At 38.2% G+C, this 19,874-nt stretch overlaps 4 protein-coding genes across 4 annotated transcripts in view; 3 read left to right on the top strand and 1 right to left on the bottom strand.

The window, feature by feature from the left end:
* The window catches only part of LOC21407192 (E3 ubiquitin-protein ligase UPL4), a 9,802-nt gene extending 3,891 nt beyond the window's left edge, over positions 1 to 5,911 (top strand). The window contains exons 8-17 of the mRNA XM_024172946.1: positions 423 to 544; positions 628 to 1,801; positions 2,130 to 3,449; positions 3,562 to 3,792; positions 3,871 to 3,975; positions 4,309 to 4,389; positions 4,483 to 4,551; positions 4,651 to 4,779; positions 4,910 to 4,993; positions 5,392 to 5,911. Of these exons, the coding sequence (XP_024028714.1) occupies positions 423 to 544; positions 628 to 1,801; positions 2,130 to 3,449; positions 3,562 to 3,792; positions 3,871 to 3,975; positions 4,309 to 4,389; positions 4,483 to 4,551; positions 4,651 to 4,779; positions 4,910 to 4,993; positions 5,392 to 5,457 (3,381 nt within the window). The 3' untranslated portion in view covers positions 5,458 to 5,911. The remainder of the gene's footprint in view (positions 1 to 422; positions 545 to 627; positions 1,802 to 2,129; positions 3,450 to 3,561; positions 3,793 to 3,870; positions 3,976 to 4,308; positions 4,390 to 4,482; positions 4,552 to 4,650; positions 4,780 to 4,909; positions 4,994 to 5,391) is intronic.
* A 1,724-nt stretch (positions 5,912 to 7,635) lies between these two features.
* LOC21407191 (pentatricopeptide repeat-containing protein At3g09650, chloroplastic) lies at positions 7,636 to 10,095 on the top strand. Its single transcript, XM_010109294.2, has one exon. It carries the CDS (start codon positions 7,707 to 7,709, stop codon positions 9,954 to 9,956), a length of 2,250 nt encoding a protein of 749 aa, XP_010107596.1. The 5' UTR covers positions 7,636 to 7,706; the 3' UTR covers positions 9,957 to 10,095.
* Positions 10,096 to 10,173: 78 nt separating this feature from the next.
* LOC21407190 (probable DNA helicase MCM8) lies at positions 10,174 to 15,279 on the bottom strand. Its single transcript, XM_024172944.1, has 17 exons — positions 15,094 to 15,279; positions 14,866 to 15,006; positions 14,353 to 14,470; positions 14,010 to 14,232; positions 13,642 to 13,805; positions 13,199 to 13,462; positions 13,029 to 13,124; positions 12,676 to 12,825; positions 12,304 to 12,374; positions 12,104 to 12,222; positions 11,858 to 11,987; positions 11,678 to 11,732; positions 11,379 to 11,535; positions 11,059 to 11,233; positions 10,775 to 10,945; positions 10,560 to 10,673; positions 10,174 to 10,355 (listed from the first exon to the last, which is right to left on the bottom strand). The coding sequence occupies exons 1-17, from the start codon at positions 15,277 to 15,279 to the stop codon at positions 10,338 to 10,340; spliced, it is 2,352 nt and encodes a 783-aa protein (XP_024028712.1). The 3' UTR covers positions 10,174 to 10,337.
* A 991-nt stretch (positions 15,280 to 16,270) lies between these two features.
* Positions 16,271 to 19,539, top strand: LOC21407189. Its single transcript, XM_010109292.2, has 2 exons — positions 16,271 to 16,300; positions 16,457 to 19,539. The coding sequence occupies exon 2, from the start codon at positions 16,466 to 16,468 to the stop codon at positions 19,181 to 19,183; it is 2,718 nt and encodes a 905-aa protein (XP_010107594.1). The 5' UTR covers positions 16,271 to 16,300; positions 16,457 to 16,465; the 3' UTR covers positions 19,184 to 19,539.
* The last annotated feature ends 335 nt before the right edge of the window (positions 19,540 to 19,874 follow it).

The following is a 19,874-nucleotide window of genomic DNA, read 5'->3' as shown; positions in this document are numbered from 1 at the left end:
ATCGTAATTTTTAATTATTTTAGTTATTATTTTAATAATATTATTATATTCTATATCATAATTATATAATATATTATATAATAATAGTTTTTTTTGTATTATATTAAATATAATAATAACTATATATTATATTGTAATTATATATATTATATTATAGTATAATATAATATAGTCGTAATTTTTAACTATCCACAGCAATTCAACCTCATAATTTACCAAACGCTATTACGTTGATTTTAGAACCAGCACAGCTATTATAATTATAGTTTACCAAATACTTAGCTGTTTTTTGTAACAACTGCTTCTTCCTTCAGCACAGTTAAAAGTAATTTTTCCAAAATCTACAGCACTACCAAACTAAGCCTTAATCCCTGTTCCTTTTTTTTTCCCCTCTCTAATAGTACTAATCACTTTCTATGTAGGTGGTTAATTCGGGTGCAAATTTATATATTTGCTATGGCTGCCTTTCTGTAATCAAGAACTTGATTCATTTGAGCACATCCGACATGCTTTTTGAATTGCTTAAGAATTCCAATATTTCAAGGTGATTGAGGTTCTCTTGTCCTTAAACTAGAAAATTTTTAAACATTTAGCTAATGCTTACAAGCTCCTGTTTTTATGTAGCAGTTTCTTGGCTGGTATATTTACTAGAAAGGATCCGCATGTTTTGATATTGGCCCTTCAGATAGCTGAATTAATCTTGCAAAAGCTTTCGGATGTTTTCTTGAAATATTTTATAAAAGAAGGCGTCTTATTTGCTATCGATGCTCTGTTGATTCAGGAAAAGTGTCCAGTGTTAACCCCAGAAAAATGTTCACAGTTGATTGTCCCAATATCTTCGGGCTTCTCGTTTGATTCGAGTCAAAAATCTAGTTCCAGGGAGGTCCTTGGGTGCTTGTGTTATGCTTTTGCTTCTGGTACCTCAGCTTCAGTGTCTGAAAGAAATGGATGCAAGCTTGAAAAGGATTCTCTTTACGATCTTGCAAAGCATATAAGAAACAGTTACTTCTCATCAGAACTATTCGAGTCTAACAAAGCAATAACTGATGTTCTTCAAGAGCTGAGAACTTTTTCTATGGCATTAAGTGATTTGATGGAACCCTCTGTGAATAATAACGACCTTGATCAGCGTGAAGAGAAGGCCTATGGTTTATTGCATCAAGTTATCATGAAGCTTAATGGAAAGGAAACTGTCTCTACGTTTGAGTTTATTGAAAGTGGCATTGTGAAGTCATTGGTTAATTATCTGTCTGATGGCCAGTATTTGAGAATACAAAAGGAATGTTGTGCTGAACACAGTAACATCGGTGTCATCAGAAAAAGATTCGAAGTGTTTGCAAGGTTATTTTTGTCTTCATCAGATCCAGAGTCCCAGGACTTGCCCATATCAACACTCATACAAAAATTGCAAAATGCACTATCTTCTTTGGAAACTTTCCCTGTTATTTTGAGTAATGCAGGCAAGATGAGGAACTCACGTGCCACCGTTCCAAGTATACGTTGCACGCCGTATCCATGTTTAAGAGTTCGTTTTCAAAGAGGTGACGGGGAGACATGCCTTCGTGATTACTGTGAGGATTATCTGAGTGTGGACTCCTTCTCTTCAATGGAGGCCCTTGAAAGATTTCTGTGGTCTAAAGTCAAGAGAAAAGCAACAAAGCACAATAAAACAGTGACGCAAGCTGTGGGCCAATCAGAAAAGCTACCTCTTCAATCACCTGCAAGTACAAGTTCTAGCCAAGATGGAAGTCCAGATGGCAGAGGATCTGATAGCATGTTGACAGAATCGACCGAGATGCAGGTATGAGTTGGGGGACAAAGTATTACTCTTTTAGTTAGTTAACTCAAGATAATACTGATTTTTATAAAACAACTTTGATCTTTCGTTGTCTTTATCTAGACCCTTTTTGGTTTTTGTTCTATCCTCCTGAACTTTCTTTCTCCTTTTTCCGGTTCCGCAGTGTGTGTGTGTGTTTGTTGTTCTATTTTGTTTTTGTTTGCTTCCCCCCCCCCCCCCCCCCCCTTTTATACTTTTTTGTGGGGTGGCAGAGTTGTAGAGTTTGTTTTCTGATTTTTTATTTAAGCCAACGTTAGGACACATCTATAATTCCATTACATTTTCTCTCCAGGAGGGTGAGGATGTTTGGTCAAAGTCTGCAGCTGAACAAGCACTCTTTTTAAGTGAGACAAGTCCTCAAGCAATATTCCATAGATCTACAGATGAAGAACTTCAATTTTCTCCAAAGGCGGATACTAGTATGAAAAGGGACTTCCCTGCATCTTGTAGCAGTGAAGAAGATGCTTCGCCAAAATTGTCATTTTTTCTGGAAGGGCAACAGCTAAACCGGGAATTGACTCTATACCAGGCAATTATGCAGAAACAAATTAAAGAACATGCAATCGTTACCACCACGAAGTTGTGGAGTCAAGCATATACCTTAACATATAGAAAAGCTGTAAATCAATCTGATAACCTGAAAGAATGTTCTTGTTCAGTTCTGAAGTCTGTCGTGTCAGATAGAATTGAGAAATATTTGCTGCAAACTTCAAATTTCTCTGATATATTTGCTTCTGAGGTTGCTTCTGACATGGAGAAGTCAAGTCCTACTCATGTTATATTATATCTGCTAAAATGCTTGGAAAAGATGAACAAGTTTATTTTTCATCTGATATCTGAAGACAGAATAGGTGCTTTTGCTGAAGGAAAACTTGATCACTTGGACAATTTAAAGGTAGCAGTGTTGTCGGTGCCGCAGATTGAATTTGTAAGTAGTAAGCTGACAGAAAAACTAGAACAGCAGATGCGGGACTCTATGGCTGTATCCGTTGGAGGTATGCCTTCATGGTGCAATAAATTAATGGCTTCATGTCCCTTTTTATTTAGTTTTGAGGCAAAGAGTAAATACTTTCGGTTGGCTGCATTTGGTCAATGGCATCGCCAATCTCATGAACCATCTCAAAGCGATTCCGGGATAGCAAGTGACAGGCGATCAAGTTCTGGCAGCACGCCTCGTAAGAAGTTCTTAGTTTTCCGAAATGACATCCTGGGATCTGCTGCGAAAATTATGGAACTGCATGCCTGCCATAAGGTACCTCTTGAGGTGGAATATAATGAAGAAGTTGGTACAGGTCTTGGTCCCACACTTGAATTCTATACCCTGGTTAGTCATGAATTTCAGAAGGCTGGCCTGGGCCTGTGGAGAGAGGATCATGGATCTTTCACCTCTAATGCAAACCTGTGTCCTGAGAGTACAAAGTTTGTAACGTGTACTTTGGGTCTGTTTCCTCGCCCGTGGTCATCTTTAACAGATACATCTAATGGGATTGAGTTTAGTGAAGTTAGTAAAAAGTTTGTCCTTCTGGGTCAAATTGTAGCAAAGGCTCTTCAAGATGGAAGGGTCTTGGATCTGCACTTCTCGAAAGAGTTCTACAAACTTATTCTTGGGCAGGTAATTAGCTATTTATTAACTCTTCAATCTGCTTATGTGCAAACTCTGTGTTTATTTTTAATGCTAGTTTTATCAATCTGCTTTTATTTATTAATTAATTTTTGTTCTGTAGAAACTTGGTCTGTTTGACATCCTGTCATTTGATCCTGAGCTTGGTAGGACTTTGCTAGAGTTTAAGGCTCTTGCAGATAGAAAACTATTTCTGGAATCTACTGGGCGAGAAATACCCTCATTTAAAGTTGACTCATGCTTTCGGGATACCAGAATCGAGGATCTTTTCCTTGATTTTACGCTTCCTGGCTATCCTGATTTTCTTCTTGCTTCCGGTCCTGATTATGAGATGGTAAGGGTTCCCTCAGTTTCGTCTTTGTCAATATTAATTTGGTAAAGCAAAACCTTCAATGCGTCTGTGTTTCCCTAGGTAACTATGAGAAACTTGGAGGACTATATTTCACTTATCGTAGATGCAACTGTAAGTGCTGGAATCTCCAGACAAGTCGAAGCATTCAAATCAGGATTTAACCAGGTATATGCCCATTTGCAAAATTTCTTTATCAAAGTGGAGTGAATTGTAAATTACTCCGATCCTTGACCTTTAACTATTGAACCTGCCAAAAAGAAAAAGACAAAGGAAAAAAAAAAAAAAAAACAGAACTACCTTTGTGAATCCAAAAATACAATGTTCACTCAGTGTTTTTTTCTTTTCTTTTTAGAAAAATCTAGTACCATCTTTCTTTGCTGCATTTTAATATCTCCAAACTTCCATTTCCCATGAACAGAAAATAACTGCTTTACTTGCAATAAATTCTGTTCATCGTTTTGATGAATAATTTCTGTGCGTTTTTTTTTTTTCCTTCAGGTTTTCCCTATCGAGCGGCTTCAGATCTTCACTGAAGAAGAATTGGAACGCTTACTATGTGGAGAACATGACTCATGGCCTGTACGTTATTGGTCACCTTAATTTATTAAATTGCAATGAGGCGTTTACATCAATAAATCTTAGATTTTTTCCCCCTTGTTTTCTTTATAATAGGTTGATGAGCTCGTTGATCATGTCAAGTTCGATCATGGATACACTGCTAGCAGTCCACCTGTTGTTAATGTAAGTCTTCTCGTGCCTTATATTCACTTATTTACATTTCATTGTATGTTTCACTTGCATCCTCTCAAAATTTTAAAAAATCCATTTTGGAAATTTCAGTTGCTGGAAATCATACAAGAGTTTGACAACAAAGAACGACGAGCATTCTTACAGTTTGTGACTGGGGCACCTCGCTTACCTCCAGGAGGTTTGGCGTCTCTTAATCCAAAGTTAACTATTGTCCGAAAGGTTAGAAATAGTACATGGCATTTCATTCCATTCCTTGAATTTTTTTCTTTTTCCTCCTTTTTCTCTTCTAGTTTGTTTACACATCATCTGATCATCTCACTGTCTTGCGTATGGTGTGTACATCTAACAGCATTGCAGCGGTTGGGTAGACGCGGACCTCCCGAGTGTTATGACATGTGCCAATTACCTTAAACTGCCGCCCTACTCATCAAAAGTGACACTTCTCGCCTTTCTACTCCTTTGTGTACTCTTATACAAACTCCTTGAAGAAACAATAGAACAAACGTGATGTCCAACTCTAACCAAGAGAAAGGAGATAGAATTAAGACAGAAATAAAAAGCAAGAGAAAATAGAGTGACAAAGGGAAAGAAACACAGAATTTTAGAGAGAGGGCGTGAACTAAAGATGGGTGAAATATGAAATGTTAATATTCATCCATCGACCAAAACCGAATTGAAAATACAATCACTACTATAGAGAAATCAAACATAATAATAAGATAAATTCAACCTAGTAAATAATATATATTTTGAATTCCTAACATCTATATAATTTGCTCCTTATCAAAATGTTTTCGACGACACTAACAAAATTTTCCATTTTCTTTACAGGAGACGATGAAAGAGAAGCTCTTGTATGCTATAACAGAAGGGCAAGGGTCATTCCATCTCTCCTAGGCAAATCTTGTCTCAAACTCAAAACTGTGAATTTGTAAGTATTAGATTAGGCTCTGATTTGCTGGTGGTGTAGATTAAAAAGAAAAAAATGGTAGCTGGTGACGAACCGAAAAGGGAGCCGATTGGCGCGGGAACAAGGGGAGGCTCTCCTTTCTTCACTGACTATAACTGGTTTGGTTGGTTGAAATATTGGTAAATATCAGGTCAATGTGTATACAGGTTTTTAGTTTGATTTAGTTTTATGCTTTGGGAGCTGTATAGGGAAAGTCTAGTAGAGTAGTATAGATGGTTTGCAGTTTTTTTTTTTTTTTTTTTTTTTTTGTGCAGAAAGATGTACAGGGATCTTTTTATCACAGCATGGAAAGCAGTTTCCAATCAAGTTTGGAATGTGCTATTTCCATTTGCTATTTGCTATTATATTTAAGAACAAGAATTAAGGTCGATTTTATTTGAATGTCAATTTGCAAAACTAGGCGCCCAAAGGTTTACATGACTTGTAATTATATATCTCAAAAGAAAAAAAAATGTAGCTCGTGTGCTAGTATATTGTTGCAGTACTTATTAAAAACTAAACAAAATCAGTTGTATTTAACCATGAATTCAATTGAAAAGTGACGTTTGGTTTATGGGTTTAGAATCATAGTTCGTGATTTTAATTTTTTGTGTAAAAAAATACTGTAACGAATTAAAAATTATGATTTTAAATCAGATTAAAATTCTCAAAATAAACGGAACAAACAGAGCATAAATAAATGAGCAAATAAGACATGAACAGAAAAAGAAATTCTTGTTCATATTATGAAGCATCATTTTGAGAAGAGACTTTTAAGAATATTGGACTGGACTACTTGGCTGATTCAGATGAGAGAGAAAAGAATAGAAAATGAGGAAATAGTTGGCCTATAAATAATTAGGAGGATGAAGTAAATCTTAAATTTACTAGGTAAATTTATTTATCATTATTTTTTGTCTAGTAACTTTGCTACTTATGTTATTTATTTCAAATATATTTCAAATCTTAATATATATTTCAAATCTTGCTATTTAATTATTTTACTACCAATTAATATTTTTGTGCAAGGGGAGGTTATTTCTTTTTCTTTAAAAAAAATCTTCAATTTTCTTGATAACCAATAATCGGCCAAAATTTTGTCTTTTATATAGATTTTTAGGGTAATTAACCATTGGCCTTGACTAAAGAAGCGTTTGATATATAGTAATCAGTAGGCATGGTTCTTAGGAAACATGCATTATCATATTTGGTTAGACATGAAATTTTTTTAATTGATTCTTAGAAATATCATTTTAATATATTTGGTTATACATAGTAATATAATCCTTCTTATAAAATTAATAATTTTAAAAATAATTAAATACTATTATTACCATTTTAATAACTTAGAAGATTAATACTATTATTGGATTTTTTAAAATATTATGAAAAAATACATGATAATAAATTTGAAAATTTAATAGAAAAAAAAAAACTGAGAAGAAGAAAATACAAGCTCCAGTTGTGATGGGCTGCGACGATGGCTGCAACGGCCGGATCTGTAGCGTTGGTGGTGGGGTAGTGCAGTGGTCGGGAAGGGGAGCAGTTACTAATGTGTATTGGTGTTTATTTGATTTGACAGTGTTGTTTTTAATTACTTTCCTTGGTACTGAGATTCTTATGAAAATGAATAACAATAGGTTAGGTGAGTTTGATATTATCTTAAAATGATGAATTTTTTATTTAAATATAAAATTTAAATTTTATTATAGTAAAATTTTTTTATAAATAATCACATTTAATTTTTTTATTATAATAAAAATTTTCATATAAAATTATATTTTAACTCAAATTAAATATTTAAATCAATAAATTCAACGGTTTTTAAATAAAATGAATTTAATAAGATTCACTTTTTCAAAAATATAAAGGAAAAAAAAATTTACAATTTTTATACCAATATAAAATTTCTATTTATGCCTTTAAGATTATATTATTGCATCCTAAACGGCGGTAAGGGAATAAAGTGGAACCATAACTAATAACTACTTCAAACTGTAACCATAAACCCCAATCAGTAAGGTCGTCACAAACAAGAGGATAGAATATACTCGACGTAGTACTTCTCACTTCCACTCACTAATCCCACTCTCATTATCATCATCATCTTCTTCTTCTTCAAATTCTCTCTCAAAAATTCAAACTTCTCTCTCTCTCTCTCTCTCTCTCTCTCTCTCTAGAGTTCCATGGAGCAGCCATGAACGCCAAACCACCACCGTCATCACCATCACCCTTAAGCCCACCATCACCATCACCACCATCAACTTCAAACCCATTTCCATTATCCAACCTTCTCTCTCTCCCAACCTTTTCCATCACCAAAAAAACTCGCCAATCTCGTATTCAAGCCTCCACGAACTCCAACACCAACACCAATCTCTCTCTCTCCTCCACCAAACAACCGATTTCCCAAGACCAAGCCCTCCTCTATCTCCTCCGCCAGAGAAAGACCGAGGAAGCCTGGTTGGCCTACACCCACTCCTCCCATCTCCCCAGCTCCACTTGCCTTAGCAGATTGGTCTCCCAATTATCTTACCAGAACACCCATGTTTCCCTCACGCGCGCCCAGTCCATCCTCACGCGCCTCCGCAATGAGCGCCAGCTCGCCCGCCTCGACGCCAACTCCCTCGGCCTCCTTGCCGTGGCGGCCGCCAAGGCGGGCCAAACCCGGTATGCGGCTTCGGTGATCAAGTCCATGCTCCGGTCCGGGTACCTCCCTCATGTCAAGTCATGGAGTGCCGTTGCCAGCCGCCTCGCAGCCTCCGGGGATGAGTGTGGGCCAGCCGAGGCGCTGAAGATGTTCCGCTCGGTGACGCGGCGGGTGCGCCAATTCGCCAACGGGGAACTGGCGGCGGATTCAAGGCCCGACACGGGGGCTTTCAATGCTGTTCTCAATGCCTGTGCTAATTGTGGGGATACCAGGATGTTCTTGAAACTGTTTGATGAAATGCCCGAATGGGGCTGTGGGCCTGATGTGTTGAGTTACAATGTTATGATCAAGCTTTGTACTAGAGCTGGAAGGAAGGACTTGCTTGTGTTTGTGTTGGAGAGGATTCTCGAGGAGGAAATTCCGTTTTGTATGACGACGATGCATTCGCTCGTCGCGGCGTATGTGGGGTTTGGGGATTTGGAGACCGCGGAGAGAATGGTTCAAGCAATGCGAGAAGAAAGGAGGGACCTTTGCGAGATTCTGAGGGGCTCGAATGTGGAAGATTCGAATCGAAACGAGCAGGATGTTTTTGAGAGGTTGCTTCCTAATTTGGTGAAAGCGAGTGATTCGGAGCAGCCGCAGTTGCTGCCTAAAGCTTATGCTCCGGACTCTAGAATTTACACAACTCTCATGAAGGGTTACATGAAGGCTGGGCGGGTTACCGACACGGTTCGGATGCTAGAGGCAATGAGGCACCAAGAGGACAGTGCCAGCCATCCTGACCATGTGTCATACACAACTGTGGTTTCTGCGTTTGTGAATTCTGGGTCAATGGATAGAGCTCGTCAAGTGTTCGCTGAGATGACGAGAATCCGCGTGCCCGCGAATCGGATTACTTACAATATACTTCTCAAGGGTTACTGCAAGCAGTTGCAGATAGATAAGGCGAAGGAGCTGCTTAAGGAGATGGCTGAAGATGCAGGGATTGAACCTGATGTAGTCTCCTACAACATCTTGATTGATGGGTGTATTCTGGTCGATGACAGCGCCGGGGCTCTCACGTTCTTCAACGAAATGAGGGCGAAAGGAATTGCCCCTACCAAGATCAGCTACACCACTTTGATGAAAGCTTTTGCCTTGTCAGGTCAGCCAAAGCTGGCTCACAAGGTATTCGATGAAATGCTCGATGACCCTCGGGTGAAGGCTGATATCATCGCGTGGAACATGTTGGTGGAAGGATATTGCAAACTCGGGTTAGTGGAAGAAGCTAAGAAGATAGTTCAGAGAATGAAAGAGAATGGCTTTCACCCCAATGTTGCCACCTATGGCAGCCTGGCTAATGGAATTGCAGTGGCTAGAAAACCAGGAGAGGCACTTCTGCTTTGGAATGAAGTGAAGGAGAGGTGCGGCGGCATGAAAAAGGAAGGAGAAGAAAATCCCGATTCTTCTTCCACTCCGCCACCACCGCTGCTGAAACCAGACGAAGGGTTGTTAGATACACTGGCTGATATCTGTGTTAGAGCTGCATTCTTCAAGAAAGCTTTGGAAATTGTGGCTTGTATGGAAGAGAATGGCATACCTCCAAATAAGACCAAGTACACTCGAATTTATGTGGAGATGCACTCAAGGATGTTCACCAGCAAGCACGCCTCACAAGCCAGGCAAGATAGGAGGAGAGAGAAAAAGAGAGCTGCTGAGGCTTTCAAGTTTTGGTTGGGTTTGCCTAATTCTTATTATGGGAGTGAATGGAGGTTAGAACCTATAGATGGAAATGATTACTTTTCTGATTCTGTATAACTCTTGAACTTGCCATTTGTATACTATACTAAAGGAATTTTTTTTTTTTTTTAAAAAGGTTCCCCTCCTATATCACCATCGAGAATAAGAGTTGTTGTACATTTACATTAACACTGTTATTTAAAAACCTTTAATTGATTGGGCAACATACAAAAATCTTAAAGAAACTTGATTTCCTTTAATTGGTCGAGTAGCACAAATTTTTTTTTTCTCTGGGATAGAGTACATAATATAGAGTATAGTTTTATATTTTGTCGAGAACGCTATTGCTGTCTCAAAGCAATCAAAGAAAAGGCTGCAATAAAAAGTTGGCAAAATGTACTGCTTTCCAATAATGGTGCACTAACTTTGGCTCCTTGACCTTGATGATTGACTGCGTGACTAAGATGATGAAAGCACCTGCATGAAAAGTTGGCAAACTATAATGAAAACCATGATTCATTTACATTTTTATTTTAATTTATAGAATCCGTGCTCACTTAAGTTCTCATAGATTGGCATTTTTTTTTAAAATTATTTATTTATTGTTATTATTATTATTTTTTTTTCAAATGGCATGCTGCATGCATAAGGTTGTGTCTGGGCTCTCTACGGTCACTATACCTGATATGTCTTTGGCCCTTTCTTGAGTAGATAACCAACACTGTTTAAGTTATCAACGAATGTATCGAGGTCAGGAACTCTTAGTTCAATCCGATCAGCCAAACTGTATATTTCCTGAAACACAAAATCTCACTCGATGAAAATGAATTAAGGCGGCCAAATCGTCAAAAATCTGTACTAAGATTGACAAGGAGAAGGAAAGCAAGTGCACGTACAGAAATCGTGAAACAATCTTTCTGCTGTAACTCTGATTGCTTGTTGAGGGCGCTTAAAAACCTTTTTGCTTCTTTCTGTTGACTCATACCTCCACTCCGACCGAAGTCCACAAAACCATGCTCGTCGACATACTTATCGTATAGAGATTCTCTCATAATTTCAACTACATCCTGCAAAATAGACATTGTGAATGCTCCAAAATCGTATGACCAAACCTTTTTGCTTCTTGTATCTTGAAGGGAGTGAGCAAGCAGCATTGGCTAAACAATAAAATAGAACTAACCATTGCGTCTTGGACTGTTATTTCTTCTCTTAAGTCTAGCCGAGCTCTAGCTTCTGCGAGCCTCACCAGACTCTCAAGTTGTCTTGCTGTTATTGGCGTGCCATCAGCTGATGTTGAACGGTCTCTAAGTTGCAAATAAAACTTCTGTAGAATTTCGGCTGCTAGCTTTGACATCCTAATTAACCCAAATATGAAAATGACCAATAGAAGGGCAATTATGAAAGAAAACAATAAGTCCAAAGGACACAAAATAATTAAATTACAACTTGCAAAAGCAAATATCTATGGTAATTGTGGAGGTAGAGGCAAAACAAAATCACCTGGGAAAGACAAAAGTTCTTGCATATGCAATATATTTGCGGAGAAGCTGAACTGGTAATGGAGCAAAATCACCATCCTTCTTTGGGTCTAATCTCAACCTTGAAACCAGAGAACAGCCTTCTACCTTCATATCTATGCCTTCGGCATTCTGTGATGCTGCATTTTATAAGGAACACGTCTTAGGAGACAATCTTCTTTAAGCAGAACTGTATTAGGCACTCTGTAATGAGACTTACTAACCAACCCAACTAATATACGAGACTTGGTTGAAAGGATTAATGTGTAGAAAAAGGAGTACCTCCTCTTCGTGGTTTTTTGGCCGCTGGTGGATGCTCTCCAAACCCAGAATGAAGCTGCATAGTAGACAATCAGGTTTTTCACACCCTTCAGTAACCCATCGAACAAAGGAAAAATATCTTGAAGCATCAATCATCTCAAAAGTACCACGAGCCTCCATGGCTTTGAAAGGATAACTTACTGACATAATGTGCTCTGAGACTCGCTTATCCAGAAGCTCATCAGGTTTGTCTAGCAATATGAAAACCAAATCAAATCGCGACAGCAGCGCGGCGCTGATTTTCAGATTTTCATTCACTGTTTTTGCACGGCTGCAATTCGGAGATAATCAAATACTTGTAAAGCTATATATCAATTATCAAATAGAAGCATATTGCAACAGGCATCATACTTCAACCGACAAATTGATGCTGAGAGGTAAGATTACTTATAATGACCACCAACGGGGTTTGCTGCTGCTAAGACAGAGGTACGTGCTGATAAACTTGCCACTAGTCCAGCTTTTGCTATCGAGACACACTGCTGTTCCATTGCTTCAAGTAACGCCTGTACTAATGAAAATTGAGTTAGACCAACTCTTTACTGCTCAGAGGCCAAATGCTAATGACCTTGCACTGATGGACAAACCTGATGCTCTGAAGACATTTTATCAAACTCATCAATACAGCACAATCCACTGTCTGCAAGTACCATCGCACCTATGGGAGAATTTGATTGTTGAATGTGGAGACTATTAGAAAAGTTACCAGAGAACGTTTTAAAGCAGATATTAGCCAGAACACTTCGAATTTCCAAGTGATTGGCAATAAAGGAACCTTCTTTCATTAAACACCATTTTGATCAAAGGAACTCCCAGTGCATAATGATTCTTTTGGACAATAATCCTTCACAATCCGTTTTAAAACTGGTTAACTTTTTTGCCAATGAACCGTGAGTTCTGGATCATAAATAAAAGATACATGCACAGTAAACACAATAAAAAAAAAGAAACAAACTTACCGGCTTCAAAAGCATAGTCACCTGTCATAGGATCCTTCACAACTGCTACAGTGAGGCCAGCTCTAGTTGCATTACCACACACATAAAGGCCTCTTGGAGAAATAGCTGCTGCTGCTTGCAGGAGTTGGCTCTTTCCCAGTCCAGGATCACCTAGAGGAATGACAGGTAATCGCATAAAAATTATTTCCCTTTTTTCTCCTTAGTTTCTACAAATCACGTTTTAAAACTATAATTCATGTAGAATGTTAAAGAAAGATAATAATACTAATATTAACAATAATAAACTCAATAATCATTTACAATAACTGTCTGGGTTTACTTCAATTAAACAAGCAAGGAAGGGTTCGACATACCAACAATTATGACATGAATGTCTCCTCTAACAGGAACCTTGTTGCCATCATTTGAATACTTTCTTACGCCTCCAAACAGTGCTAATGTTATTCCCGCTATAAAGAGGCAATAAGTTAGTAATACCATGCATTATTAATTCCTACATTTTAACAAGAACATGTAAGGTCACCTTTAACAAGCTCATGACCATAGATAGATGGACATATTGATTGAACTAGTTGCCGGAACGTGTCTGTACCGTGTTCCTCTGAGAACTTCACAACAAATTCCAAATCTCTTGAAGAAAATGAGAATAAGTCAAAAAGTTCTGTTGGCCTTGCTTTACAATTAGAATCTTCGGAATCCTCAGATGAAGAGTTCGATTTGGAGTTTTTAATCGAAAATGCTTCCAGATACAGATAGTAGAATCCTTGATTTTTGCTTTTTGATTTCCCTGAAAGGGAACATTTTGATCAAAGTTGCACTTTTGATGGAAAATTGTAAAGGAAAGACAGGAAAAATCAGCATCAGGACAAAGACATTGTTATCTGCCAAAGAAAATTAACCACAATCCATGTCCATGTAGGATGTTGATGGAGAAAGTTAAATGTAGTGTCAGCTCTATCCGCTTACCTCCTCCGATATCCATGTAATTATTGATTACTCTTATAATTCCAGTAACAGTCACCACATCTCCAGGGATGCAAGCATCAACAAGATCTTCAGACAATTCACATTCCACAGTTCGAGGAACTCGACCCTCTTCATGATCTTCAGGCTTTAGCAGTTCCTGTATTCTGCAGTGACATCCAAAATTAAAACACTTAAAAGTAATAATACATGGTGATCATAGTGAAGTACTAATAACTATGATGATGGTGATGATGGTGATGCTGATGATGATGGTGATGATGATGATGATGATGATAGTGAGCCACAGCTTTTCAAGTTATTGAAAAAAAAAGGTGAGCCAATGATAAATTTCAAAGCAATGGGCTGACCTTATTTTTTGAAAATCTATCATCTGTGCAGTAGATCGAATGGGAACAAAAATTTTGCTCTTGCATCCATTCAAATCGCAGGTTGCTGGTGGTGAGAATTTCCCATCTGGAAATATTCTTGAAATGCTTGTCTTACACTTGGCACAATCAAAACTCATTTGTACCACTAGAGGCCTGACAGTGCTAACTTTTACAACAGAACCACGGACAGATACAAGCTTGTCTGTCCCACAAACAAATGATACCACCAGAAATTAATTACCCACAGAGAATATCACAAATTTACCCTGCATTCATAGGCGTAGAATTTCAAGAGGGACAAGACCAGCTATATGAAAATTACCAATGTATGCAGCTTTTAGGTTCTTCAAGGCAATCATGGATTCGGGGTAATTATGCAAACGGATATTGACTTTTGTATCATCGTCCATATGGTACTTCTCCCATTTAGTCAATAAGACCTGCTTCCCATTGCATTAACCATTGCTTATCAGACACACACACACACACACTCATTGCTAGTCATTGCCAAAAAGAAAGAACCATAAAGTTTTAGACTTTTGGGGGTTTTCCTTTCTCTATAATTCTCTACAAAATTTGAAATTTCTTCGACATTTCAATCCATACAGCTAAAATAAGAATAAAAAAGAAAAAAGTTTATTATGTTTAATTGCCTAGAAGGAAAAAAAAATGCACAGAAGCAAAATAAATAAATAAATAATCTTAAACCTTGTGGATTTTCCTTTCTCAGTGACTATAAAATTTTAAAGCTTTCTTCAACATTTCTACAAAACAACAAAAAAAAAAAAAAAAAAAAAAAAAAAAAAAAAAAAAAAAACCACCAGTTGCCTAGTACCTTGTGAACTGCAGCACTGAGGCATGAAAGAGCAATTTTTGGTTTTTCCTCCAATAACTCGTAAAATTCATGGACATCACATTCTTTTCGAAATCGCTGAAAATCGACTGAGAAAATGAAGATCCCGTTATTGTCTTTCACCTGTTCAATTCACCAACAAAATTGCAAAATCCTAAATCGCAGAGTTTCTCCATCAATCTCAGAATTCAGAGAGAGAGAGAGAGAGACCTGAGAGAGAATATCATCCCCTAGCGGCGACGAAAAGAAGCAAACGAGAAGCGAGACGAGCTTGAAGCAAGCTCTTTCGTCGCCGATGTCAAACTGAGAGAAGTACTTGGACAAGACCTCCCCAAGGTCACCTCCATAACTGAGTCCGTACTCCGTCTCCGTTGTATTTCTCGGAGATCCGTACATCGCCGATAAAGCTCCGGCGATTCCGTCCTTTGAAAATCCGGTCGCCAAATTTTGGCGGGAGAAAAGAAGAGGAAAATAAATAAATGAAGGTCACGTCATGGTGGAGTATCATACACAATTCTTTCGTAAAAAAGAAAAAAGAAGAAAAATACACTTAAGCCCCTGAACTATACCTTAATAATCTCTCCACCTCCAAATTAATTACTATTGACACTTAACCCTTGAAATTTGCATCCAACACAAATGATTGTCCATTTTTTTGTCTTACTCTTCGCAAACTCAATTATTTTTTCAGACATCATCTTGATAACAACAAATGATGTTCAAAGATAAGCAAAAAAAAATAAATAAGATGAACGATTCATAATTTAAATGACGTGTCAAATACAAATCAAATAAATAAAGAGTCAGACACGAGACAATAAATAAAATATTCGAATTCATTCACAGTTTATCGTCTTTTACTTACCAAAACAGGTTTTTATTAAAACTAACATCTTTTAAAGACAAATGAGGTAAATTTTATCATTTCGTTTAAGTTAGTTCGCTTTACATCTCTCTTTGGAAACAAATTAATCTCAAACTCAAATTTCCTTCCATATTTATTGCTTACTCCTAGTGCCCCTTTAAATCCCAAAAACTTGAATTCCCTTACTTATCTGCTTCCTAGTGTCAAAAAAATTAGTTTCAGGGGTTAAGTGGCATTCGGCTAAAAGTTCAGGGGGTTAAGACAAGTTTTTCTCCGTTACTCAAAAAAAAAAAGGACTATCAAATCATAGCCGTCCATCTGTGTACAATCATCAACCCGTTGATATCCAACACGTGTCCACTGAGAGCCTTTGAAACGAGTAAGAAAAATACCACTTTTCCATGACTTTCTGGTACAAAATCAAAACTTGTGTCTCTTTCTTCTTCTTCTTCTTCTTCTCTGTGATGTCCAAAGAAACCCTAAAAAAATTTGGTTTTTATTTTCTCTTGCATTGAAGAAGTTTGGAGAAGGAAAAGGAGAATCATTAAAGAGGTATTTTTATTCTTTCTTTATTTGTGTTTTTTCTTTATGTTTCTTTTCTCTCTTCAAGCATGGAGTTTTCATTTTCCATTTTTAGGGCTTTTTTTATGGCGAATACAAAGGTGATAGAATTTTCTTCTGCAAATTTTCCTTTTTCTTTCTTTCTAGGGTTTCCTAATGTCTGCGGAATCCGAGCGTATTGACCTCAACTCCGACGTCGTTTTGAGTGAACCGGACAACGAAGCCGCTGTGGCGGAGGCGAACCGTTTGAATGGTCTGGGAAAATTCTCCATGGCTGGTTTTTCGGTGGAAGTAAAAGAAGAAAACAAGGTTAGGGTTTTAGAAGGGGAAAGTAAAAAGGAGGATTTGGGAAGTGAAGGTTTAGATAAAGTAGTTAATGGTGGTGAATTGGAAGATCTTTCTTCAAAGGTTTTGGAATCTGAGGAATGTAATGAGAAAGATGAGCCTTTGAGGGTAAATGAAGATCTTTTGAGGAGTTTAGAGGGTGAACAGGATATGGAAAAGTGTAAAGGAGAAGTAGACTTGCTGGGAAAGGACAAAGAAGAGGGAGTTTCTTTTGATGTTGAAAAGGAAAAAGCTATTGGTGAGGTGGAAAAGGTCGAAAGTTTGGATAGGGGGGTTTCTTCTGCGGTGAATGTGAGCTCGAATGTTGGCAATTCTAGCCATTCCGAAAGTCTTGAGGCTGTGGAGCCCAAGACAATGGAGAGTGCAGAATCTATAAGGGAGTTAAAAGATGATCTCCCGACCGCAGAAGTGGAAGAGAAACTTGATTTGGACGAGTCTTTAGACCTGGGAGACTCCAAAATCAGCGCTGAATGTGGGCCTGCGCCTTCTGATGGGTTACAGAATGGGGTATTGGAAGTCCATTTAGAGGCAGAGACCAAGGAAACGGGAGTTCCCAGGAGTAATGGCAATGAAACTGATTCATTTAATATTGTGATTGATTTGAATTCGAAGTCGTCCTCAAAACGCGAGTTGGGTGTTGGTGATTTGGTGTGGGGCAAAGTGAGGAGCCATCCATGGTGGCCTGGGCAGGTTTGTGATCCTAAGGCTGCATCACGAAAGGCAAAGAAGTATTCCAAAAGAGACGCTTACCTGATAGCATATTTCGGGGATAATACATTTGCGTGGAATGAAGCGTCAATGGTGAAACCCTTTTTAGAGAACTTTGCCCAAATGGAGAAGCATAGCAACACTCAGGATTTCCACCAGGCAATTGCTTGTGCTTTGGAGGAGGTCTCGAGAAGGGTAGAGTTTGGGCTGGCTTGTTCCTGCCTGTCTGAAGAAGTGTTTGCCAAGATTAAGACTCAGATCATTGTTAATGCTGGAATCCAAGAAGAGTTGAGCAGAAGAGACGGTGGAGATAGTTCTTTAACTGTCGCTTGCTTTGAACCTAGTAAGCTTGTGGGATATATTAAAGAACTAGCTCAAGTCCCATATGATGTAACTCATGATAGTCTAGAACTTGCTTTGGCAAGGTCGCGGTTATTGGCCTTCTATCGATTTAAGGGCTACTCTCAGCTTCCCGAGTTCGATATGCTTGGTGGGATCTTGGAGAATGATGCTGACTTTTTGCTGTCAACTGAGAAGAAGCACTGCGATGAAGCGAGGGTGGCTGTGGATAAAAAACACAAGGATGATGGTGGATCAGTCTCTCAGAAAAAAGAAAAATCGATGATTCAAGATTGTTCTTCCCGTAAGCGTAAGCTTACCTATGGGAATATTACATGTTCAAGTAAAAAGGAGAAAAGCTTGTTGGATTTGATGGCTGAGAAACGCATGAAAACTTCAACCAGTGAAAATGGTTCAGGAGGCAAAGCTGCCAGTAAGAAACGTAAAGCAGGTGATGCCACATCTGATGGCACCCCGGTGAAAGAAACGAAGAGTATGGCTGTGGAGGTTGATAATAAGCCTCTGCAGAGCAAGCAGACTTTTAGAGTAGGAGATAGCATCCGAAGGGTTGCGAGCCAATTAAATGGGTCGAGTCCAATACTCAAGAATGGAAGTGGTTCTCTAACTCAAACTAAAAGCAAAGAGAAAACTATTTCTAAGGAATCAAAAGCTGGGAAGTCGCTAGAAAGAGAGCATTCTCCTGACGAGATGCTTTTACAGCTCTGTTTGGCTGCCAAAGATCCCATGGGGGTGAACAACTCTTCTGTGAATACCTTCTTCTCGGAGTTCAGGGATACAGTTTCCTTGGACCTACCCACTTTGGAAGAAAATGAGGAATCGTTGGCAAACTTGTTTGGTGGTAACACCGGAAAAGAACTAACCAAGAATGGAAGAAAATCAAACATGTCTGGAATGAATGATCTACCTAATCAGCTTGGTTCAGTGAATGAGTCATACTGGTCAGAAAGAATAGGTCGAAGCGTTCCCGAAGATCAAAATGAAATGGGCGAGGTTCGACTTGAGACAAGCAAAGAGGAAATAACGCAAACAACCCTTGGATTGGATTCTGAACAGAAAACTTATAGTGAGAATCTTGAAACGGAAGCAGAGAAGCTGGCGACCGACCCCTCGACTGGGAGTTCCAAGGAAGATCTCTCTCCAACAGCACTGATTTTGAACTTCACAGACTTCGATTCTGTTCCTTCAGAAACTATCCTCAACAAGATATTTAGCCGTTATGGGCCTCTGAATGAATCGGAGACCGAAGTCTTCAAGAAGAGCAGCCGCGCCAAAGTGGTCTTCAAGAGACGTTCTGATGCCGAAACAGCTTTCAGTAGTGCAGGGAAATACAGTACATTTGGGCCTTCACTTCTCAGTTACAGGCTCAAGTATTTATCATCTAGACCAGGTAAAGCTTCTCCAAATTCAAAGAAGAAGCGAAGTAAGACGGATAAGGCATCTCCAGAGGACAATGCAAAGTGATGCCTCTACCGAGACTACTGATGAAGAAGAGTTCGTCACATTAATGTGGTCACCTTGGTATTTTTGTCTGTGGGTGGTTTTGACATGCAAAATGAGGTAGTTTTTGCCGTTTTGGACAGTTGGGCTTAGTCATTTATGTTGAAAATGTTAGGAAAGAGGTTAACCCGAGACATGTATAGTGTTCTCATTGTAGGTATTGGCATTGTTAGTGATTAGTGAACTAGGTCTAATACTACAACCTTAATCTTCATGTTCTGCTTCAATGATTTGTTGGTTATTTTGTGGAGAAATTCAAGGACAATGGCTAGTTTTATGCACATAGGCTGCTTTTGAAAAATCAGATAATCACCTCCTTAACAGCATCTCCAGTACAATGGCATTGATACAATGCCAATTTCGCATTAAATTTTAAGTCTTTATTATTTAATATCAAAATTGACAAAAGATGTAATTGAATTTTTTTCATCCTTACATTTCAAAGCTTACAACTTTATTCGGAAAATAGATAGGACTTAAAAATAGAATCATAAATTAACCAATAAGAATTAAAATATTCATTAAATTTGTCAAGTGTAGTTGTCATTTGTATTTTGTGTTGGAGATAATCTACGTACACTATTGACTATACTGTAACACAGTACAGAAAATTAGATTATACATAAAATAACCCATGATAAATAACCTGTGTAGG

The sequence above is a fragment of the Morus notabilis genome, unplaced genomic scaffold, assembly GCF_000414095.1.
Source record: "Morus notabilis unplaced genomic scaffold, ASM41409v2 Scaffold342, whole genome shotgun sequence".
Taxonomy (NCBI): Eukaryota; Viridiplantae; Streptophyta; class Magnoliopsida; order Rosales; family Moraceae; genus Morus; species Morus notabilis.
Note: the sequence above shows the minus strand (reverse complement) of the source record. Positions and strands in the feature narration are given on the sequence as shown.